The sequence below is a fragment of the Oncorhynchus clarkii genome, chromosome 17 (assembly GCF_045791955.1).
Source record: "Oncorhynchus clarkii lewisi isolate Uvic-CL-2024 chromosome 17, UVic_Ocla_1.0, whole genome shotgun sequence".
Classification (NCBI taxonomy): Eukaryota; Metazoa; Chordata; class Actinopteri; order Salmoniformes; family Salmonidae; genus Oncorhynchus; species Oncorhynchus clarkii.
The window spans coordinates 74,288,144-74,313,143 of NC_092163.1; the positions used below are offsets into that span (position 1 = coordinate 74,288,144).

Genomic DNA, 25,000 nt, shown 5'->3' on the forward strand with positions numbered 1-25,000 from the left:
CCCTGTCAGAACCAATCAGACACAGGGGATTGAGACGTGTTTCAGGAAAGCTGTGTTTCAGGCTGTGATTTGTAGACAGGGAGTCAGACACAACAGAACTGACAGACTAATGAATTAATGTAGCGTGTAGATACCCTTTGTCCTTTAATGGCTGATCTCATCAGTCAGTCAGTCAGTCAGTTAGTCAGTCAGTCAGTCAGTTAGTCAGGCAGTCAGTCAGTTAGTCAGTCAGTTAGTCAGTTAGTCAGTCAGGCAGTCAGTTAGTCAGTCAGTCAGTTAGTCAGTCAGGAAGTCAGTCAGTCTATCAATCATTCAGTCAGTCTATCAGTCAGTCAGGTGGGACTATCAGTCAGTCAGTTAGTCTGTCAGGCAGTCAGGCAGTCAGTCAGTTGGTCTATCAGTCAGGCAGGCAGTCAGTCAGTTGGTCTATCAGTTAGTCAGTTAGTCAGTTAGTCAGTTAGTATATTAGTCTGTCAGTCAGTTAGTCAGTTAGTCTGTCTGTCTGTCAGTCAGTCAGTCAGTCAGTCAGTCAGTCAGTCTATCAGTTAGTCTGTCTGTCAGTCAGTCAGTCAGTCAGTCAGTCAGTTAGTCTGTCAGTCAGTCAGTTACTCTGTCAGTCAGTCAGTCAGTCAGTCAGTCAATCTATCAGCCAGTCAGTGTGTTTGGCGCAAAGCCCAGACACTCTCTGTGTTCTCATGTGGTACCTTTAGTTTTCCAACAGAGGAACATGACATCACGCTGTGACCTGATGCACATGGCAGGCACTTCACCTTACGGGTAAATAGCTCTTTGTGAATAAGTGTGCTGAGGAGAAGAGAGGAGAGGAGAGGAGAGGAGAGGAGAGGAAAGGAGAGGAGAGGAGAGGAGAGGAGAGGAGAGGACAGGAGAGGAGAGGAGAGGAGAGGAGAGGAGAGGAGAGGAAAGGAGAGGAGAGGAGAGGAGAGGAGAGGAGAGGAGAGGACAGGAGAGGAGAGGAGAGGAGAGGAGAGGAGAGGAGAGGAGAGGAGAGGAGAGGAGAGGAGAGGAGAGGAGAGGAGAGGAGAGGAGAGGAGAGGCGGTCCGTTTTCCTCATTAGCTTGGTAGTCGTTCCTAATCTGTCTGAGTGAGTCACTGCTACTATTTCTGTCCCAGATGAGAGATCACAAACACAACCATGAAATTAGGACTGAAGTGGTGTCATTGTTTTTCACTATCTTAATAGCTCTTCAACTCCTTCTTGCTCTCTGGTGATGTGTTTGGTTATTAGTAAAGGAGACAGATGTTTATTTAAATCAACCTCTAAAAGGATGTTAGGAAATATACCTTGAAGAGAGAGACAACATAAGGGTCTTACAGGAGATGATTGTAGGAAACCCTGCCTGGTTTGACTATCAACGCTGACAGACAACATTATTTTGAAGTTCAACTGAATGTGGTCCAGGGTACAAACCGACAAGTCAGTTTCTGTTTGTGGGTCGGTTCAAAGAGAGTACGATTGACAGGCCCTTCAGGGCATGGTGTATGTCATGTACCTCGCTGACATAACACACACACACACAAACAAACTTCTTGGGTGATAGCTCCACAGGGGACAAGGCTTACAACCTTGAAGATAAGCTCAAAAGAACATACGGCCACTTCAGGCAGAGGCGGGAGGAAGAGAGAGAGGGACAGGGGGCGAGGGAAGGAATATTTGAGGTGTGCCTCTTTTTGTGTCTGATGTCTAAGTCTTGTCTGTGTTGGTGTCATGGCGGGTGCTGGGTGAGAGGGGCGAGACGATGAAGACGAGAGGAGGATGAAGGAACGTTTGGAAAGTTTTGTCAGTTGTCAGAAAACTCTCAGCCACGTTGTGTTTGTGAAATGTCACCCCCCCATCTGCTATGGGGAATATGTGACGCAGTGTATTTTTAACATTCTCTGCCGTTTACTTTTTACAGAGGAATTTGTACTTTTCTTAGATATAAGTTGATCCTTCCTCTTCTGAGAATATCTGCAGGTATCTGAGTCTGGTTTTCACAGATATAAAGTCTCTACCAACCATTTTCAGGTTGAAACTTTATCTCAGTTTCTAACTGCCACAGACTGTATTAAAATACTGTGAAAATCCATTCAAATTGATTCAAATCCATTACACATGCTTGTGGATAGAGCTGTATTACATGTTAATGTGATGGCTATTGCACCTCCACTGACTCATTTCAGCAAACTGGATAAATCCTCTTTCATCTGCAAACTGGATAAATCCTCTTTCATCTACAAACTGGATAAATCCTCTTTCAGATGCAAACTGGATAAATCCTCTTTCAGATGCAAACTGGATAAATCCTCTTTCAGATGCAAACTGGATAAATCCTCTTTCAGATGCAAACTGGATAAATCCTCTTTCAGATGCAAACTGGATAAATCCTCTTTCAGATGCAAACTGGATACATCCTCTTTCAGATGCAAACTGGATAAATCCTCTTTCATCTACAAACTGGATAAATCCTCTTTCATCTTCAAACTGGATAAATCCTCTTTCAGATGCAAACTGGATAAATCCTCTTTCAGATGCAAACTGGATAAATCCTCTTTCAGATGCAAACTGGATAAATCCTCTTTCAGATACAAACTGGATAAATCCTCTCATCTACAAACTGGATAAATCCTCTTTCAGATCTAAACTGGATAAATCCTCTTTCAGATGCAAACTGGATAAATCCACTGTGAAAACATGTTGTTATCAGACATGTAATCTCTTCTTCAGGATCACCATCAGATCCTAATTTGGTTTTCCTATAAAGTGCTCTAATGATTGCTGTTGTATAGTCATTCTGTGTTGAGGAGTAAAACGCTAGAAGCACCAGGCCTTGAAATGAAACAGCATCGGTTAGCTACTGGGGCTCACTGAGTCTTATTATTACAGAGACCTGTTTATTTAGGGAAGGTGGGGAGAGGGGAATAAAAACACCAAACACACATCACCGCCTCAGGACATGTTCCTCCTTTCAGCTGATTGATTGACGGTAGCTTGAACCCAATCACACACCGTTGCAGGTATGCGTGGTACTTAAAAGGCTATCAGGCTATCAGGTCACAACCCCGGCCGTCTAATCTGAACACCCGTGCAAAACAACTCATACATTGTAATACATTAATGTCCTTAGAAATAAATAATAACCAGGGACAAAACGTTTCTTGGTTGCCATATGTTGGGAATAACAAAAGACAGATGGTGGTTCGTTGTGTTAATAGTTTGGAGCCTACAGTAAGTACCATGTTAGTGTCTAGCCTGTGAAAAGGACAAGCTGCCTGTTCTAGCTGCTCCAATTCAATCATTTATTTAACAACATTTCGCCAACGAGCTGTCTTCACCCGGGTATTTAGTGTATATCAACCCCAACTGGAGAAATAGCTGCTATAGGTATTAACTGGAGAAATAGCTGCTATAGGTATTAACTGGAGAAATAGCTGCTATAGGTATTAACTGGAGAAATAGCTGCTATAGGTATTAACTGGAGAAATAGCTGCTATAGGTAGTAACTGGAGAAATAGCTGCTATAGGTATTAACTGGAGAAATAGCTGCTATAGGTATTAACTGGAGAAATAGCTGCTATAGGTGTTAACTGGATAAATAGCTGCTATAGGTATTAACTGGAGAAATAGCTGCTATAGGTATTAACTGTAGAAATAGCTGCTATAGGTATTAACTGTAGAAATAGCTGCTATAGGTATTAACTGGAGAAATAGCTGCTATAGATATTAACTGGAGAAATAGCTGCTGTAGATATTAACTGGAGAAATAGCTGCTATAGGTATTAACTGGAGAAATAGCTGCTATAGGTGTTAACTGGAGAAATAGCTGCTATAGGTATTAACTGGAGAAATAGCTGCTATAGGTATTAACTGTAGAAATAGCTGCTATAGGTATTAACTGTAGAAATAGCTGCTATAGGTATTAACTGTAGAAATAGCTGCTATAGGTATTAACTGGAGAAATAGCTGCTATAGGTATTAACTGGAGAAATAGCTGCTATAGGTATTAACTGGAGAAATAGCTGCTATAGATATTAACTGGAGAAATAGCTGCTATAGGTATTAACTGGAGAAATAGCTGCTATAGGTATTAACTGGAGAAATAGCTGCTATAGATATTAACTGGAGAAATAACTGCTGTAGATATTAACTGGAGAAATAGCTGCTATAGGTATTAACTGGAGAAATAGCTGCTATAGGTATTAACTGGAGAAATAGCTGCTATAGGTATTAACTGGAGAAATAGCTGCTATAGGTATTAACTGGAGAAATAGCTGCTATAGGTATTAACTGGAGAAATAACTGCTATAGATATTAACTGGAGAAATAGCTGCTATAGGTATTAACTGGAGAAATAGCTGCTATAGATATTAACTGGAGAAATAACTGCTGTAGATATTAACTGGAGAAATAGCTGCTATAGGTATTAACTGGAGAAAAAAAAATAGCTGCTATAGGTATTAACTGGAGAAATAGTTAGCATAGATGGGTGGGTTGTTTAGCAACAAAACCGATGTGTGGGGAAACAGACGAGGTTGGCTTAGATATAAACTATATTTCCTATCCAAGTGTTTTATTGAAAACGTAAATACATTTTCAAAATGAGCACTTGTTGTCTGTCAAATACATAGTTTCAGTTGTTTTGTTAGCTAGCTAGCTAATTTTCGCCATATTAGCATAGATGTCACAAGTAAAAACATCAATAACAAGATACAACGACCTGAACCAAGTCACTTACGATTCCCCACATGGCAGGTCCATTGTTGCTAGCTATCTGACCATCCAGAATCACAACAACACACGGCCATCTGCCGCTGCTATACGTGTGCATCGTTTTCACAACCCATCTATAGCATCTGTCTGTGTTGTTTCTCAATGCAGATATTGATTTAACTCAAATCAAATTGTATTAGTCACATGCGCCGAATGCAACAGGTATAGTAGACCTTACAGTAAAATAATGACTTATCAGCCCCTGACCAACAACGCAGTTAACAAAAATAATAATAATATGAGTAAGAATAAGAAATAAAAGTAACAAGTAATTAAAGAGCAGCAATAAAATAACAATAGCGGGGCTATATGCAGGGGGTACCGGTACAGAGTCAATGTGTGGGGGCACCGGTTAGTTGAGGTAATATGTACATGTGGGGAGAGTTATTAAAGTGACTATGCATAGATGATAACAACAGAGAGTAGCAGTGGTGTAAAGAGGGGGGAGGGGGGGGCACTGGAAATAGCTAGACTATATACAGGGGGGTACCGGTACAGAGTCAATGTGTGGGGGCACCAGTTAGTCGAGGTAATTGAGGTACTATGTACATGTAGGTAGAGTTATTAAAGTGGCTATGTACATGTAGGTAGAGTTATTAAAGTGACTATGTACATGTAAGTAGAGTTATTAAAGTGACTATGTACATGTGGGTAGAGTTATTAAAGTGACTATGCACATGTAGGTAGAGTTATTAAAGTGACTATGTACATGTAGGTAGAGTTATTAAAGTGACTATGTACATGTAGGTAGAGTTATTAAAGTGACTATGCACAGATACAACAGAGAGGAGCAGCAGTGTAAACGGGGGGGAATGTAAATAGTCTGAGTTGCCATTTGATTAGATGTTGAGGAGTCTTATGGCTTGGGGGGTAGAAGCTGTTTAGAAGACTCTTGAACCTAGACTTGGTGCTCCGGTACCGCTTGCCGTGTGGTAGCAGAGAGAACAGTCTATGACTAGGGTGGCTGGATTCTTTGACAGTTTTTTGGGTCTTCCTCTGACACCGCCTGGTATAGAGGTTTTGGACGGCCGGAAGCTTTGCGCCAGCAATGTACTGAGTCGTACGCACTTTCCTCTGTAGTGCCTTGTGGTCGGAAGCAGAGTAGTTGCCATACCAGGCAGTGATGCATCCAGTCAGGATGCTCTCGATGGTGCAGCTGTAGAACCTTTTGAGGATCTGAGGACCAATGCCCAATCTTTTCAGTCTCCTAAGGGGGAATAGGTTTTGTCGTGCCCTCTTCACGACTATCTTGGTGTGCTTGGACTATGATAGTTTGTTGGGTGATGTGGACACCAAGGAACTTGATGCTCTCAACCTGCTCCACTACAGCCCTGTTGATGAGAATGGGGGCATGCTTGGTCCTCTTTTTCCTGTAGTCCACAATCATCTCCTTGTATTGATCACGTTGAGGGAGAGGTTGTTGCACCACATGGCCAGGTCACTGACCTCCTCCCTATAGGCTGTCTTGTCGATGTCGGTGATCAGGCCTACCACTGTTGTGTCATCAGCAAACTTAATGATGGTGTTGGAGTCATGCCTGGTCATGCAGTCATGAGTGAACAGGGAGTACAGGAGGGGACTGAGCACAAACCCCTGTGCGGCCCCCATGTTGAGGATCAGCGTGTCGGATGTGTTTTACCTACCCTTACCACCTGGGGTCGGCCCGTCAGGAAGTACAGGATACAGTTGCAGAGGGAGATGTTTAGTCCCAGGGTCCTTAGCTTATTGATGAGCTTTGAGGGCAGTATAGTGTTGAACGCTGAGCTGTAGTTAATGAATAGCATTCTCACATAGGTGTTCCTTTTGTCCAGGTGGGAAAGGGAAGTGTGGAGTGTAATAGAGATTACATTATCTGTGGATCTGTTAGGGCGGTATGCAAGTGGGTCTAGGGTTTCTGGGATAATGGGTCGGTAGTCATTTAGGCAGGTTACCTTAGGTTACCTAAGCGAGCACAGAAGTAGTTTAGCTCATCTCACTGGGCAGCTCTCTGCTGTGCTTCCCTTTGTGGTCTGTAATGGTTTGCAAGCCATGCCACATGCGACAAGCCCCAGAGTGTAGTACGATTCCATCTTAGTCCTGTATTGACACTTTCATGGTTCGTCGGAGGTCATAGCGGGATTTCTTAAAAGCTTCCGGGTTAGAGTCCCACTCCTTGAAAGCGGCAGCTTTAGCTCAGTGCGAATGTTGCCTGTAATCCATGGCTTCTGGTTGGGGTATGTACGTACGGTCACTGTTGGAACGACGTCATCGATGCACTTATTGATGAAGCCAATGACAGATGTGGTGTACTGCTCAATGCCATCGGAAGAATCCTGGAACATATTCCAGTCTGTGATAGCAAAACAGTCCTGTAGCTTAGCATCTGCTTCATCTGACCACTTTTGTATTGATCGAGTCACTGGTGCTTCCTGCTTTACATTGTTGCTTGTAAGCAGGAATCAGGAGGATAGAATTATGGTCAGATTTGCCAAATGGAGGGCGAGGGAGAGCTTTGTACGCATCTCTGTGTGTGGAGTACAGGTGGTCTAGAGTTTTTTTCCCCTCTGGTTGCACATTTAACGTGCTGATAAAACGGATTTAAGTTTCCCTGCATTGAAGTCCCCGGCTACTAGGAGCGCCGCCTCTGGGTGAGCGGTTTCCTGTTTGCTTATGGCGGAATACAGCTCATTGAGTGTGGTTTTACTGTAAACTAAAGTCACATGTTTGAGTCTCTGGTCTATGACATCCTTGGTCAAGGGATGCTTCAGTGACATCTATCTGTTGGTGTGTGCTTTCTGTCGTTCCAGGACGATCAAGGTGGAGGTGTACGACTGGGACCGCGATGGCAGGTGAGTGTATTTAGTCAAGGTGCAGCCAAAATATTGAGGTGCAGCCATGTGCAACATTCAACTTGTGCACCATGGTCACCAACAAATTAGTACAACATTATATATGATTATGTTATTGATGTTATTGAAATGCGCTTTACAGTGGTTAAAGTTCTGTTTTTACCACCCTCTCCTCTCTCCTCTCTCCTCTCTCCTCTCTCCTCTCTCCTCTCTCCTCTCTCCTCTCTCCTCTCTCCTCTCCTCTGTCCTCTCTCCCATCCTCTCTCCTTCTCTCTCTGTCAGCCATGACTTCATAGGGGAGTTCACCACTAGTTACCGGGAGCTAGCTCGAGGCCAGAGCCAGTTCAACGTCTATGAGGTGACTCTCTCTTCCTTTCTTACCGTTTTTTAATCAGCTCTGTTGGGGAGTCAACTCACTCACTGATGAAATATCAATTGTTTTAAATCCATGCTGCCTTCTCTCTCAGATCGAAGTTTAGGAATGTTGCACGTTGGCTTCCAGGTGATTACCATGGTTAAACAAATCCAATCCAGACAAGAGCGCGCGGGGGGGGGGCATTAATGGAAAACTATTCCTCCGGATAGAAACACAGGGAAAACACAATTAGAATACACACACACACACACACACACACACACACACACACACACACACACACACACACACTGTGCATGGCGTTCATCATTAGTCATTACCTGGCGGAGTGACAGGAACAGTGACAGGAAGCTTCTTTAGTTTGTGCATCAGCAAGTCTCTGCGTCTCTGTGATGCCTGCGTGTCAACCCGATTGCCTTCTCTCCATTTAGTTGCCTGTCACTTCCCTGCCTCACAGTGATAAAGGGGATACTAATGAGACCAGGCAGCTTTTGTCTGTGTCTGCAGAGAGAAGGAGGGTTTTCCTCTTTAAACTTGGATTCTTTATGGTGGCCCCTGAAACTTCAGGAGAATATTGTTTGCCTGTGTCCCTTGCTAGACTAATTGTGCAATAACTAATGCTGTCTTGGATCAGTGGTTCGCTGACTCAGACGAAACCTACTCCTGGGCTTATAATAATGATAATGACGGGGAGCTATGAGCAGTCTTCAGGTCTCAGGGACAGATAATCGCTACCTCCACTACACCTCTGTTAGACATGATGCAACCTGTCCTGTCCTGTTCATCTCCAACCCTGGCTTCCATCCGTCAGACCTGGCTTCAAATACGATTTTAAATCTCTCAAATACTTTTTCAGGATTGCTTTAGTCTGACAGATGGGTGGGGGTTTTCACTTGTGTAACTATTCTATTGGTTCTATGGCAACGGGAAAGCTCAATCAAGCTCAGCTAACAAAGCTTTTACTGTCTGATCCTGGAATGAACAAGTTCAGAGGTCATCTGCCTTTGGCTTAAAGAGCAGGAACCCGAACTTCACCAAAGAAATTGGAAATACAGACATTGTCATCCTACAAGAAACCTGGTATAGAGGAGACGGACCCACTGGTTGCCCTCTAGGTTACAGAGAGCTGGTAGTCCCATCCACCAAACTACCAGGTGTGAAACGGGAAGAGACTCACGCTAATGCTAATTTGGTATAAAGCAGACCTAGCCCACAAATTAGTCAAAACAGGAACATTTTACATCTGGCTAGAAATGAATAAGGAAATGATTTCAACAGAGAAAAACATCCTTGTGTGCTACCTATATCTCCCCAATAGAATCCCCATACTTTAACGATGACAGCTTCTCCATCCTAGAGGGGGAGATCAACAATTTCCAGGCCCAGGGACATGTCTGTGGCGACCTAAATGCCAGAACTGGACAAGATCTTGACACCCTCAGCACACAGGGGGACAAACACCGACCTGGAGGGGACAGCATTAACCTCATGTCAAATCAAATGTATTTATATAGCCCTTCTTACATCAGCTGATATCTCAAAGTGCTGTACAGAAACCCTGCCTAAAACCCCAAACAGCAAGCAAGGCAGGTGTAGAAGCACGGTGGCTAGGAAAACCTCCCTAGAAAGGCAGGAACCTAGGAAGAAACCTAGAGAGGAACCAGGCTCTGAGGGGTGGCCAGTCCTCTTCTGGCTGTGCCGGGTGGAGATTATAACAGAACATGGCCAAGATGTTCAAATGTTCATAAATGACCCGCAGGGTCGAATAATAATAATCACAGTGGTTGTAGAGGGTTCAACAGGTCAGCACCTCAGGAGTAAACGTCAGTTGGCTTTTCATAGCCGATCATTCAGAGTATCTCTACCGCTCCTGCTGTCTCTAGAGTTGAAAACAGCAGGTCTGAGACAAGGTTGCACGTCCGGTGAACAGGTCAGGGTTCCATAGCCGCAGGCAGAACAGTTGAAACTGGAGCCACAGCATGAGCAGGTGGACTGGGGACAGCAAGGAGTCATCAGGCCAGGTAGTCCTAAGGCATGGTCCTGGGGCTCAGATCCTCAGAGAGAGAAAGAGAAAGAGAGAATTAGAGAGAGCATACTTAAATTCACACAGAACACCGGATAAGACAGGAGAAATTCTCCAGATATAACAGACAGACCCTAGCCCCCCGACACATAAACTACTGCAGCATAAATACTGGAGGCTGAGACAGGAGGGGTCAGGAGACACTGTGGCCCCATCCGATGATGGCCCCATCCGATGATACCCCCGGACAGGGCCAAACAGGCAGGATATATCCCCACCCACTTTGCCAAAGCACAGCCCCCACACCACTCGAGGGATGTCTTCAACCACCAACTTTCCATCCTGAGATGGATGCACCCCTAGACACAACTCCTGCAGCTGTGTCGCACGCTGGGTATGTACATAGTCAATGGTAGGCTTTAAGGGGACTCCTATGGTAGGTACACATATAGCTCATCTCCTGGTAGCAGTACTGTAGACTACTTTGTCACTGACCTCAACCCAGAGTCTCTTCGAGTGTTCACGGTCAGTTCACTGACACCCCAATCAGATCACAGCAAATCACACTCTTCTTGAACAAAGCTGTGCTCCATCATGAGTCGTCAAAGCCAAAGGAACTGAATAATATTAAGACATGCTATAGATGAAAGTAAAATGGTGTGGAAATCTACCAAAAACATTTAGGAGACAACAAATTCATTCCCTTCTAGACAACTTCCTGGACAAAATGTTTCACTGTAATAGTGAACCTGGCATTATAAAACCTAAACAGCATATTTGACCTCTCAGATTCCCTTTCAAATCCAAAAAATTCAAGCAGACAACCTAAGAAAATGAACAACAATGATGTATGGTTTGATGAAGAATGCAAAAACTTAAGAAAGAAATTGAGAAACCTGTCCAACCCAAAAAAAACTATCCAACCCAGAAAACCTGAGTCTACGGCTTCACTATGGCGAATCACTAAAACATTACAGAAATACACCACAGAAAAAGAAGGAACAGCACGTCAGAAATCAACTGAATGTAATTGAAGAATCCATAGAATCTAACCACTTCAGGGAACATCGGAAAACTCTAAACAAACAACAACACGTAGGGTTATCTTTCCAAAACAGAGATGTATGGATAAACCACTTCTCCAATCTTTTTGGCTCTATAACAAAGAACAAACAGCAAAAATATATACATGATCAAATACAAATCTTAGAATCAACTATTAAAGACCAGAACCCACTGGATCATCCAATTGGTTATTACTGCATTGTCGGAACTAGAAGCACAAGCATTTCGCTACACTCGCATTAACATCTGCTAACCATGTGTATGTGACAAATAAAATTTGATTTGGTTTGATTTGAATTACATTGACTGAACTACAGGACAAAATACAAACCCTCCAATCCAAAAAGGCCTGTGGTGTTGATGGTATCCTAAATTAATTTTTAAAATATACAGACCACATTTCCATTTGGCTATACTTAAACTCCTTAACATCATCCTCAGATCTTGTAACTTCCCCAATATTTGGAACCAAGGACTGATCACCCCAATCCACAAAAGTGGAGACAAATTTGACCCCAATAACTACCGTGAGATATGCGCCAACAGTAACCTTGGGAAAATCCTCTGCATTATCATTAACAGCAGACTTGTACATTTCCTTAACATAAACAATGTACTGAACAAATGTCAAATTGGCTTTTCCTTAGGGAGGGAGGGAGGGAGGGAGGGAGGGAGGGAGGGAGGGGCGGACGGACGGACGGACGAACGGAGGGAGGGAGGGAGGGAGGGAGGGAGGGAGGGAGGGAGGGAGGGAGGGAGGGAGGGAGGAGCGGACGGACAGACAGACAGACAGATGGAGAGAGAGAAATGGAGTGGAAATGTGTGTAAAACAGTCAGGGGACGGGGAGGGAGGGAGGGAGGGAGGGAGGGAGGGAGGGAGGGAGGGAGGGAGGGAGGGAGGGAGGGAGGGAGGGGCGGACGGACAGACAGACAGACAGATGGAGAGAGAGAAATGGAGTGGAAATGTGTGTAAAACAGTCAGGGGACGGAGAGGGAGGGAGAGAGAGAAAAGAGTGAGATAATTAGACAAAAGGGCTTATAGAGAAATAAGCGTGCCTGTACATTTCACAGTCAACTGGAGCCTATTATTTGACACAACACCAATGGAACACCAATGGAACTTGTATCACACTCTCTCTCTCTTTCAGAGAAACAGCCTTTCTCCCTACAGGAGGTATTTGGTACTACACTTCTCATCGTTGGCTCCTTCCTTCCATAATTGCTAATTTTTTCCTTCCTAACAGCCCCCTGCTGTGAGGAGAATTCCCTTCCATAACCACCACAGACAACAGAGTCCTCTAAATCCATCATTAACCGCCTATCATGGCTCATTCTTTCTCTCCAATTCAGTCATTTATTTTCTTCTTTTAGGTGGTGAATATCAAAAAGAAACTGAAGAAAAAGAAATATGTGAATTCAGGAACGGTGAGCCTTTCCACCTCTCTTCCTGTCTCCTCCCCTCTCTTCTTGTCTCCTCCCCCTTTCCCCCACTCTTCCTGTCTCCTCCCCTCTCTTCTTGTCTCCTCCCCCTTTCCCCCACTCTTCCTGTCTCCTCCCCTCTCTTCCTGTCTCCTCCCTACTTTTCCTGTCTCCTACCTCTGTTCTTGTCTCCTCCCCTCTCTTCCTGTCTCCTCCCCTCTCTTCTTCTCTCCTCCCCTCTCTTCTTGTCTCCTCCCCCTTTCCCCCTCTCTTCCTGTCTCCTCCCTGCCTCCTTTCCTCTGTTCTTCTTCTTCTCCTTCCGTTAATTATGATAATAATGAAAGCTTTCTTAGATGGTTTTCTTCTCTAGTCTCTGTTGAAATTAGCAGGAATATCAAACACAGGCAAGTTTGTCTCATTAACTGGTATCTCTTCTCTCTCTCTCTCTCTCTCTCTCTCTCTCTCTCTCTCTCTCTCTCTGCCTCTCTCTCCTTCCTGTTAATTAAAACTGTAGAAAGAGAAAGGAAAGGAAAACTTTTCTCTGTTCGCTGCATCTGTCCATAGACATTAGACAACAGTTGCCATCTCTGTCAGAGAAACACACAGAGCAGAGCCCTGAGTTCTAAGAGCCAGCCAGCTAGCGTGATGACAGATGGAGGGAGGTAGTCGAGGGCGGAGGAGGAAAGGGGGTAGAGTGAAGGAATTCAGAGGATGTAAAGAAAATAAAACTTAGTTAGAGCAGTGATTGAACGAGAGAGGTGTTCTTGAACAAAGAGAGCAGCAGAGAATCGTGGGAGGAAGGAGCGGAAGAGAGGAAGGAAAGAAGTAAGGAAGGAAGGATATGAAAGTCTCCTCACACTCCAGGAGAGGTCAGAGTGTGGGAGTAGTGTAGCAGCTATGTGATGTCGGCTCGCTACCGTGACTGATTACAGGCGCCAGCTCCCACGTTCCCATCCGCTCTGTGTCTTTCTCTCTGTTTCTCAATCTCTCTCTCTCTATCCCTTTTTCATCATCTCTATCCCTTTTTCATAATCTCTCTCTCCCTCTTTCTCAATCTCTCTCTATCCCTTTTTCATAATCTCTCTCTCCCTCTTTCTCAATCTCTCTCTATCCCTTTTTCATAATCTCTTTCTCCCTCTTTCTCAATCTCTCTCTCTCTCCTCTCTCTATCGCTTTTTCACAATCTCTCTCTCCCTCTTTCTCAATCTCTCTCTCTCTATCCCTTTTTCATCATCTCTATCCCTTTTTCATAATCTCTTTCTCCCTCTTTCTCAATCTCTCTCTCTCTCCTCTCTCTATCGCTTTTTCACAATCTCTCTCTCCCTCTTTCTCAATCTCTCTCTCTCTATCCCTTTTTCATCATCTCTATCCCTTTTTCACAATCTCTCTCTCCCTCTTTCTCAAACTCTCTATCTCATCCTCTCTCTATCCGTTTTTCCTAATCTCTCTATCCCTTTTTCATAAGATCTCTCTCCCTCTTTCTCAAACTCTCTATCTCATCCTCTCTCTATCCCTTTTTCCTAATCTCTTTCTCCCTCTTTCTCAATCTCTCTCTCTTACCTTCTCTCTCCCATAAACCCAAACGGAGCTGTAGAAATGCATCTAATCTGTTCTCTCGCTTAAATTTCTCTCTCTCTCTCTCTCTCTCTCTCTCTCTCTCTCCTCCTCCTCTCCTCTCCTCTCCTCTCCTCTCCTCTCCTCTCCTCTCCTCTCCTCTCCTCTCCTCTCCTCTCCCCTCTCTCTCTATCTCTCTCTCTCGCTCTCTCTCTCTCTCTCTCTCTCGTCTCTCTGTAGTAATGAACTCATCAGTCGTGTCAGTGATGACAGTAGCTAGCTAGCGCAAAGGCCCACGTCTTGTTTCAGGACGAGGAGTATGATGTGATTAGCCGGTTGGATAGCATAGCTGTCTGAGTGAACATGCTGCCTGTGTGTGTGTGGGTGTGTGTGTGTGTGTGGTGTGTGTGTGTGTGTGTGTGTGTGTGTGTGTGTGTGTGTGTGTGTGTGTGTGTGTGTGTGTGTGTGTGTGTGTGTGTGTGTGTGTGTGTGTGTGCGTGTGTGTGTGTGTGTGTGTGTGTGTGTGTGTGTGTGTGGACCTGGATGTGAATGGATACTGAGGTCTTGTGTTTTCTCTCCCAGGTGACCCTCCTCTCCTTCTCTGTGGAATCAGAGTGCACATTCCTGGACTACATCAAGGGAGGGTGAGTGGGAGGAGAGGGGAATACAGTGTGGGTGTGTGTGTGTGTGTTCCCCTCTGCTCCCATCTTACATCTCACAGCATCTTACATCTCACAGCATCTTACATCTCACAGCATTTTATGTCTCACACAGCATCTTATGTCTCACAGCATCTTACATCTCACAGCATCTTACATCTCACAGCATCTTACAGCATCTAACATCTCACAGCATCTTACAGCATCTTACATTTCACAGCATCTTACAGCATCTTACATCTTACAGCATCTTACATCTCACAGCATCTTACAGCATCTTATGTCTCACACAGCATCTTATGTCTCACAGCATCTCACATCTCACAGCATCTCACATCACAGCCTGGAATAAAGCCTATATCTACACAGCCTGGTATAAAGCCTATATCTACACAGCCTGGCATAAAGCCTATATATCTACACAGCCACAGCCTGGCATAAAGCATATATCTACACAGCCTGGCATAAAGCCTATATCTACACAGACTGGCATAAAGCCTATATCTACACAGCCACAGCCTGGCATAAAGCCTATATATCTACACAGCCTGGCATAAAGCCTATATATCTACACAGCCTGGTATAAAGCCTATATCTACACAGCCTGGCATAAAGCATATATCTACACAGCCACAGCCTGGCATAAAGCCTATATCTACACAGCCACAGCCTGGCATAAAGCCTATATCTACACAGCCTGGAATAAAGCCTATATATCTACACAGCCTGGCATAAAGCCTATATCTACACAGCCTGGAATAAAGCCTATATATCTACACAGCCTGGCATAAAGCCTATATCTACACAGCCTGGAATAAAGCCTATATATCTACACAGCCTGGCATAAAGCCTATATCTACACAGCCTGGAATAAAGCCTATATATCTACACAGCCTGGCATAAAGCCTATATCTACACAGCCTGGCATAAAGCCTATATCTACACAGCCTGGCATAAAGCCTATATATCTACACAGCCTGACATAAAGCCTATATATCTACACAGCCTGGCATAAAGCCTATATCTACACAGCCTGGAATAAAGCCTATATATCTACACAGCCTGGCATAAAGCCTATATATCTACACAGCCTGGCATAAAGCCTATATATCTACACAGCCTGGTATAAAGCCTATATCTACACAGCCTGGAATAAAGCCTATATATCTACACAGCCTGGCATAAAGCCTATATCTACACAGCCTGGCATAAAGCCTATATATCTACACAGCCTGGCATAAAGCCTATATCTACACAGCCTGGAATAAAGCCTATATCTACACAGCCACAGCCTGGCATAAAGCCTATATATCTACACAGCCTGGCAAAGGTCTATATCTACACAGCCGAGTATATAAACAACAGATGGATCATCATCTTAATGTTGCACTACTTTGGAGGTGTTGAGATTGACAATCTTTGCCATGGTTTTGGGTCGCAGACAGAGAGACACAGACAGAGAGATACAGACAGAGAGATACAGACAGAGTGACACAGGCAGAGAGATACAGACAGAGAGACACAGACAGAGAGACACAGACAGAGAGACACAGACAGAGAGACACAGACAGAGAGATACAGACAGAGAGACACAGACAGAGAGACACAGACAGAGAGACACAGACAGAGAGACACAGACAGAGAGACACAGACAGAGAGACACAGACAGAGAGACACAGACAGAGAGATACAGACAGAGAGACACAGACAGAGAGACACAGACAGAGAGACACAGACAGAGAGACACAGACAGAGAGATACAGACAGAGACACAGACAGAGAGACACAGACAGAGAGACACAGACAGAGAGATGATATTTCAGAGGTTTCAGGGATTTCCAGATGCAGCAGATTTGACAGAGTTGACAGAACTCACTGACACCCTTCAGCTTTAGTGTGTTGACAGTCAGTAGCCCTTCAGCTTTAGTGTGTTGACAGTAAGTAGCCCTTCAGCGTTGGTGTGTTGACGGTCAGTAGCCCTTCAGCTTTAGTGTGTTGACAGTCAGTAGCCCTTCAGCGTTGGTGTGTTGACGGTTAGTAGCCCTTCAGCTTTGATGTGTTGACAGTCAGTAGCCCTTCAGCGTTGGTGTGTTGACGGTCAGTAGCCCTTCAGCTTTAGTGTGTTGACAGTCAGTAGCCCTTCAGCTTTAGTGTGTTGACAGTCAGTATCCCTTCAGCTTTGGTGTGTTGACAGTCAGTAGCCCTTCAGCTTTAGTATGTTGACGGTCAGTAGCCCTTCAGCTTTAGTGTGTTGACAGTCAGTAGCCCTTCAGCGTTGGTGTGTTAACAGTCAGTAGCCCTTCAGCTTTAGTGTGTTGACAGTCAGTAGCCCTTCAGCTTTGGTGTGTTGACGGTCAGTAGCCCTTCAGCGTTGGTGTGTTGACAGTCAGTAGCCCTTCAGCTTTAGTGTGTTGACAGTCAGTAGCCCTTCAGCGTTGGTGTGTTAACAGTCAGTAGCCCTTCAGCTCGTGTGTTGACAGTCAGTAGCCCTTCAGCTTTAGTATGTTGACAGTCAGTAGCCCTTCAGCTTTAGTGTGTTGACAGTCAGTAGCCCTTCAGCGTTGGTGTGTTGACGGTCAGTATCCCTTCAGCTTTAGTGTGTTGACAGTCAGTAGCCCTTCAGATTTGGTGTGCTGACAGTCAGTAGCCCTTCAGCTTTGATGTGTTGACAGTCAGTAGCCCTTCAGCGTTGGTGTGTTGACGGTCAGTAGCCCTTCAGCTTTGATGTGTTGACAGTCAGTAGCCCTTCAGCGTTGGTGTGTTGACGGTCAGTAGCCCTTCAGCTTTAGTGTGTTGACAGTCAGTAGCCCTTCAGCTTTAGTGTGTTGACAGTCAGTAGCCCTTCAGCTTTGGTGTGTTGACAGTCAGTAGCCCTTCAGCTTTAGTATGTTGACAGTCAGTAGCCCTTCAGCTTTAGTGTGTTGACAGTCAGTAGCCCTTCAGCGTTGGTGTGTTAACAGTCAGTAGCCCTTCAGCTTTAGTATGTTGACAGTCAGTAGCCCTTCAGCTTTGGTGTGTTGACGGTCAGTAGCCCTTCAGCTTTAGTGTGTTGACAGTCAGTAGCCCTTCAGCTTTGGTGTGTTGACGGTCAGTAGCCCTTCAGCGTTGGTGTGTTGACAGTCAGTAGCCCTTCAGCTTTAGTGTGTTGACAGTCAGTAGCCCTTCAGCGTTGGTGTGTTAACAGTCAGTAGCCCTTCAGCTCGTGTGTTGACAGTCAGTAGCCCTTCAGCTTTAGTATGTTGACAGTCAGTAGCCCTTAAGCTTTAGAGTGTTGACAGTCAGTAGCCCTTCAGCGTTGGTGTGTTGACGGTCAGTATCCCTTCAGCTTTAGTGTGTTGACAGTCAGTAGCCCTTCAGATTTGGTGTGTTGACAGTAAGTAGCCCTTCAGCTTTGATGTGTTGACATTCAGTAGCCCTTCAGCGTTGGTGTGTTGACGGTCAGTAGCCCTTCAGCTTTGATGTGTTGACAGTCAGTAGCCCTTCAGCGTTGGTGTGTTGACGGTCAGTAGCCCTTCAGCTTTAGTGTGTTGACAGTCAGTAGCCCTTCAGCTTTAGTGTGTTGACAGTCAGTAGCCCTTCAGCTTTGGTGTGTTGACAGTCAGTAGCCCTTCAGCTTTAGTATGTTGACAGTCAGTAGCCCTTCAGCTTTAGTGTGTTGACAGTCAGTAGCCCTTCAGCGTTGGTGTGTTGACAGTCAGTAGCCCTTCAGCTTTAGTATGTTGACAGTCAGTAGCCCTTCAGCTTTGGTGTGTTGACGGTCAGTAGCCCTTCAGCTTTAGTGTGTTGACAGTTAGTAGCCCTTCAGCTTTGGTGTGTTGACGGTCAGTAGCCCTTCAGCGTTGGTGTGTTGACAGTCAGTAGCCCTTCAGCTTTAGTGTGTTGACAGTCAGTAGCCCTTCAGCTTTGGTGTGTTAACAGTCAGTAGCCCTTCAGCTCGTGTGTTGACAGTCAGTAGCCCTTCAGCTTTAGTATGTTGACAGTCAGTAGCCCTTCAGCTTTAGTGTGTTGACAGTCAGTAGCCCTTCAGCTTTAGTGTGTTGACAGTCAGTAGCCCTTCAAATTTGGTGTGTTGACGGTTAGTAGCCCTTCAGCTTTAGTGTGTTGACAGTTAGTAGCCCTTCAGCTTTGGTTTGTTGACGGTCAGTAGCCCTTCAGCTTTAGTGCGTTGACAGTCAGTATCCCTTCAGCTTTAGTGTGTTGACAGTCAGTAGCCCTTCAGCTTTGGTGTGTTGACAGTCAGTAGCCCTTCAGCTTTAGTGTGTTGACAGTCAGTAGCCCTTCAGATTTAGTGTGTTGACAATCAGTAGCCCTTCAGCTTTAGTGTGTTGACAGTCATTAGACCTTTAGCGTTGGTGTGTTAACAGTCAGTAGCCCTTCAGCTTTAGTAGTTTGACAGTCAGTAGCCCTTCAGCTTTAGTGTGTTGACACTCAGTAGCCCTTCAGCTTTAGTGTGTTAACAGTCAGTAGCCCTTCAGCTTTAGTATGTTGACAGTCAGTAGCCCTTCAGCTTTAGTGTGTTGACAGTTAGTAGCCCTTCAGCTTGGGTGTGTTGAAGGTCAGTAGCCCTTCAGCTTTAGTGTGTTGACAGTCAGTAGCCCTTCAGCGTTGATGTGCTGAAGTTCAGTAGCCCTTCAGCTTTAGTGTGTTGACAGTCAGTAGCCCTTCAGCTTTAGTGTGTTGACAGTCAGTAGCCCTTCAGCTTTGGTGTGTTGACGGTCAGTAGCCCTTCAGTTTTAGTGTGTTGACAGTTAGTAGCCCTTCAGCTTTGGTGTGTTGACGGTGAGTAGCCCTTCAGCGTTGGTGTGTTGACAGTAAGTAGCCCTTCAGCTTTAGTATGTTGACAGTCAGTAGCCCTTCAGCTTTAGTGTGTTGACAGTCAGTAGCCCTTCAGCTTTAGTGTGTTGACAGTTAGTAGCCCTTCAGCTTTGGTGTGTTGACGGTCAGTAGCCCTTCAGCTTTAGTGTGTTGACAGTCAGTAGCCCTTCAGCTTTAGTGTGTTAACAGTCAGTAGCCCTTCAGCTCGTGTGTTGACAGCCTGTAACCCTTCAGTTTGGGTGTGTTGACAGCCGGTAGCCCTTCAGTTTGGGTGTGTTGACAGCCGGTAGCCCTTCAGTTTGGGTGTGTTGACAGCCGGTAGCCCTTCAGTTTGGGTGTGTTGACAGCCTGTAGCCCTTCAGTTTGGGTGTGTTGACAGCCAGTAGCCCTTCAGTTTGGGTGTGTTGACAGCCAGTAGCCCTTCAGTTTGGGTGTGTTGACAGCCGGTAGCCCTTCAGTTTGGGTGTGTTGACAGTCGGTCACCCCCCCCCCCCCCCCCAGCCTAAGGGCTGTAACAGGAGTAATGACACGTTCACAAGATGAAATATTATCTGACCTTTTCTGGGGAATGAAAGTTGAGACAAATACAAGGATGAGATGTAGGATTGGTCTATCTACGAAACGATATTCAGCCAATGAAAATGATACTTATTGAAAACCCAATGTCTATTAAGGTCATCATCAGGCAGATCAGAATGTTGCTCCTGGCTACGGCAAATCCTCTAAAAACCACTCAGATCATTGAATGCCAACCAAGCCAACGCAGACACTTCAAACTGAATAACTTAATTTCAGAAAAAGGTACTCTTCCCAGAGATCTCTCTCTCTCTATCACACCCCCTGTCTATTTCTATCTCGCTTTCTGTTTCACTCTCTCTCTCTCCCTCTCTATCACACCCCCTGTCTCTCGCTCTCTCTGTCTCACTCTCAAAATCATTCACATTGACTGTAATGGTCGTTCCATTCAGGATCACAGTACATGACTGTAACGATGTGTGCTGAGAGTCAGGAGGCAAGTTCAGGGAGTGAGAGTTTTAATAAATAAACAGAACACAATACAAAACACGAACAACGCACAGACATGACACTGGAACAGCGACGCCTGGGGAAGAACCAAAGGGAGTGACATACATAGAGTAGGTAATCAGGGAATTGATGGAGTCCAGGTGAGTCTGATGACGCTCAAGTGCTCGTTACGACAGTGACAGGTGTGCGCCCTAACGAGCAGCCTGGTGACCTAGAGGCCGGAGTGACTAGAGGCCGGTACCCCCTCCCCGGCGCGTTCAGCTCCAGCCGCAGGATGCCAACCAAAGGGACAATCCCATGGATCAGGAGCGGACCGGTCACCCTTGCTGATGCACGGGAACCTGACGCCGGCTGGGGCGTGAAAGCCCGACGAGCCGGCTGTAGCAGGGGAGGCTGGCGATCTGGCTGAGGCATGAGAGCCTGAAGAACCGGCATGAGAGCCTGACGAACCAACCTCCACCCATCCTCTACCCATCCTCCACCCATCCTCCACCCATCCTTCACCCATCCTCTACCCATCCTCTACCCATCCTCTACCCATCCTCCACCCATCCTCCACCCATCCTCCACCCATCCTCTACCCATCATCTACCCATCCTCTACCCATCCTCCACCCATCCTCTACCCATCTGCTACCCATCCTCCACCCATCCTCCAGACATCCTCTACCCATCCACCACCAATCCTCTACCCATCCTCCACCCATCCTCCACCCATTCTCTACCCATCCTCTACCCATCCTCCACCCATCCTCCACCAAGCCTCCACCCATCCTCTACCCATCCTCCACCAATCTTCCACCCGTCCTCTACCCATTCTCTACCCATCCTCTACCCATCCTCCACCTATCCTTCAACCATCCTCAACCCCTCCTACAGCCATCCACCACCCATCCTCTACCCATCCTCCACCCATCCTTCACCCATCCTCCACCCACCCATCCTCCACCCATCCTCTACCCATCCTCCACCCATCCTCCAGCCATCCTCCACCCATCCTCCACCCATCCTCTACCCATCTCCACCCATCCTCCAGCCATCCTCCAGCCATCCTCCAGCCATCCTCCACCCATCCTCTACCCATCCTCCACCCATCCTCTACCCATCCTTCAACCATCCTCCACCCATCCTCTACCCATTCTCTACCCATCCTCTACCCATCCTTCAACCATCATCCACCCATCCTCCAGCCATCCTCTACCCATCCTCTACCCATCCTTCACCCATCCTCTACCCATCCTCTACCCATCGTTCACCCATCCTCTACCTATCCTCCACCCATCACCCATCCTCTACCCATCTTCTACCCATCCTCTACCTATCCTCCACCCATCCTCCACCCATCCTCTACCCATCCCACACCCAATCTCTACCCATCCTCTACCCATCCTCCACCCATCCTCTACCCATCCTCCACCCATCCTCTACCTATCCTCCATGCATCCTCCACCCATCCTTCACCCATCCTCCACCCATCCTCTACCCATCCTCCACCCATCCTTCACCCATCCTCCACCCATCCTCTACCCATCATTCACCCATCCTTCACCCATCCTCCACCCATCCTCTACCCATCCTCCACCCATCCTCTACCCATCCTCCACCCATCCTCTACCTATCCTCCATGCATCCTCCACCCATCCTTCACCCATCCTCCACCCATCCTCTACCCATCCTCCACCTATCTGTCTCTTATTGGTGTCTTTCTATCTCAATAAAGATAAAATACTCCCAAAATAAACTATTATTGTGAAAATGCAAGTGTGTAAGCACCTGAGCCTGCAAATGGCTAGTGGTGAGTGTGTGTATGTCTAGCAAATCAAATCTAATTCTATTCGTCGCAGACACATATTAAGCAGATGTTATTGCGGGTGTAGTGAAATGCTTGTGTTCCTACAGTTCCTCCAATAGTGCAGTAGTATCTAACAGTACGCAACAAAACACACACATCTAAAGTAAAATAATGGAATTAAGAAATATATAAATATTAGCATGAACAATGGCATTGTCTAAAATACAGTAGAATAGAATACAGTATATATATATATATATATATATATATATATATGAGATGAGTAAAGCAGTATGTAAACACTATGAAAGTGACTAGTGTTCCATTATTAAAGTGGCCAGTGATTCCAAGTCTTATGTAAATAGGGCAGCAGCCTCTAAGGTGCAGGGTTGAGTAACCGGGTGGAAGTGGGCTAGTGATGGCTATTTAACAGTCTGATGGCCTTGAGATAGAAGGTGTTCTTCAGTCTCTATGTCCCAGCTTTGATGCATCGGTACTGACCTCACCTTCTGGATGGTAGCAGGGTGAACAGGCAGTGGCTCGGGTGGCTGAGGTCCTTGATGATCTGGTGAGCTCTGCGGTTGTGGGCAGTGCAGTTGCCGGCGGTGATACAGTCCGACAGGATGCTCTCAATGGTGCATCTGTAGAATGTCTTCAGCCTCCTGAGGTTGAAGAGGTGCTGTTGCGCCTTCTTCATCACATTGTTTGTGTGGGTGAACCATTTCAGATTGTCAGTGATGTGTACGCCGAGGAACTTAAAGCTTTTCACCTTCTCCACTGCGGTCCCGTCGTTGTTGATAGGGGCGTGTTCCCTCTGCTGTCTCCTGAGGTCCACGATCACCTCCTTCATTTTGTTGACGTTGAGGGATAGGTTATTGTGGCACCACTCCACCAGGACCCTCACCTCCTCCCTGTAGGCTGTCTCATCGTTGTTGGTAATCAGGCCTACTGCTGTTGTTTTGTCTGCAAACTTGATGATTGAGTTGGAGGCCTCCGTTGCCACACAATCATTGGTGAACAGGGAGCGCAGGAGGGGGCTGAGCACGCACCCTTGTGAGGCCCCTGTGTTGAGGATAAGTGTAGTGGAGGTGTTGTTTCCTACCTATGTGAATGTTTGAAGGAGGGATCTTAGGTTGCGGTATAGGGTGTTAGGTGTGCTAGCGAGTGAAAGCAGGTGCAGAGTGCAGAGAGGATGACAGTTTATTGATTAAGCGCCAGCTCCAATCAGGAGCAGCCAGATTGTAGTTATACACGCTCTCTAAGCTGTGAAGAGGTCACCCCCCAGTGTCAGAGCTGCTTATTGGACATGGGGTCTCTGTCAGCCCCAGTGTCAGAGCTACTTATTGGACATGGGGTCTCTGTCAGCCCCAGTGTCAGGTCTCATGGGATCTCTGTCAGCCCCAGTGTCAGAGCTGCTTATTGGGCATGGGGTCTCTGTCAGCCCCAGTGTCAGAGCTGCTTATTGGACATGGGGTCTCTGTCAGCCCAGGTGTCAGAGCTGCTTATTGGACATGGGGTCTCTGTCAGCCCCAGTGTCAGGTCTCATGGGATCTCTGTCAGCCCCAGTGTCAGAGCTGCTTATTGGGCATGGGGTCTCTGTCAGCCCCAGTGTCAGAGCTGCTTATTGGACATGGGGTCTCTGTCACCCCCCCAGTGTCAGAGCTACTTATTGGACATGGGGTCTCTGTCACCCCCCAGTGTCAGAGCTGCTTATTGGACATGGGGTCTCTGTCACCCCCCAGTGTCAGAGCTACTTATTGGACATGGGGTCTCTGTCAGCCCCAGTGTCAGGTCTCATGGGGTCTCTGTCAGCCCCAGTGTCAGGTCTCATGGGGTCTCTGTCAGCCCCAGTGTCAGGTCTCATGGGGTCTCTGTCAGCCCCAGTGTCAGAGCTACTTATTGGACATGGGGTCTCTGTCAGCCCGTGTCAGAGCTGCTTATTGGACATGGGGTCTCTGTCAGCCCCAGTGTCAGAGCTGCTTATTGGACATGGGATCTCTGTCAGCCCCAGTGTCAGGTCTCATGGGGTCTCTGTGTTAGAGCAAACTAGGATGCTCGGTCCGAAGTGATTTCCAAGCCCCCAGGAAGACGTCCCGGGTCAGGCAAGAACTGACTTCATGCAATGAGTGTGGCAGGACGGGCTTCAGCCCACAATGGCACCAGTAGCCCAGTCAATGGAAGGATTGTGTTGCCGGAGCAAAGAGAATCCCAATACCACAGGAATCTGCAGAGACTCAACCAGCAGGAATTGGATCATTTCGCTGTGGTTCCCCGACAGCGACTCGTGTGTTGACTGGGGTGGTCTGGTGGGTGACCTGGCCTATACAGCACCCGTCCAGCACCCGTCCAGCGCTCTAACACCCATGGGAATGGAGAGCTGTTGAGTGGGGATGCCCAGCTCGGACGCAAGGGTAACGTCCATGAGACTCACATCGGCCCCTGAGTCGATGAGTACCTGGAGAGACTTGGACTGGTCGTCCCACAGCAGGGTGGCATGGAGAGGGGGACACCAGCGTAATAATGCATGCCATTTTCGAGCGGTTCAAGAGGAATGAAGAAAACGAGTGAGCACTGGGAGAGAAAGGCCCGGCAGGTTCTGGAATCTCCATGGTAGCGCTCAGGAGGAGATAAGCAGGGTTCCTGGGAAACCGGGGTGACGGCGCTGCTACTAGCCGG

The 25,000-nt window shown here is 46.5% G+C and overlaps 1 protein-coding gene across 1 annotated transcript in view; it reads left to right on the forward strand.

Annotated features, from left to right (window-relative positions):
* LOC139369925 (copine-5-like) overlaps positions 1 to 25,000 on the forward strand; it is a 353,457-nt gene that overhangs the window by 276,602 nt on the left and 51,855 nt on the right. The window contains exons 12-15 of the mRNA XM_071109208.1: positions 7,555 to 7,596; positions 7,879 to 7,954; positions 12,432 to 12,485; positions 14,616 to 14,677. Coding sequence (XP_070965309.1) covers positions 7,555 to 7,596; positions 7,879 to 7,954; positions 12,432 to 12,485; positions 14,616 to 14,677 — 234 coding nt within the window. The remainder of the gene's footprint in view (positions 1 to 7,554; positions 7,597 to 7,878; positions 7,955 to 12,431; positions 12,486 to 14,615; positions 14,678 to 25,000) is intronic.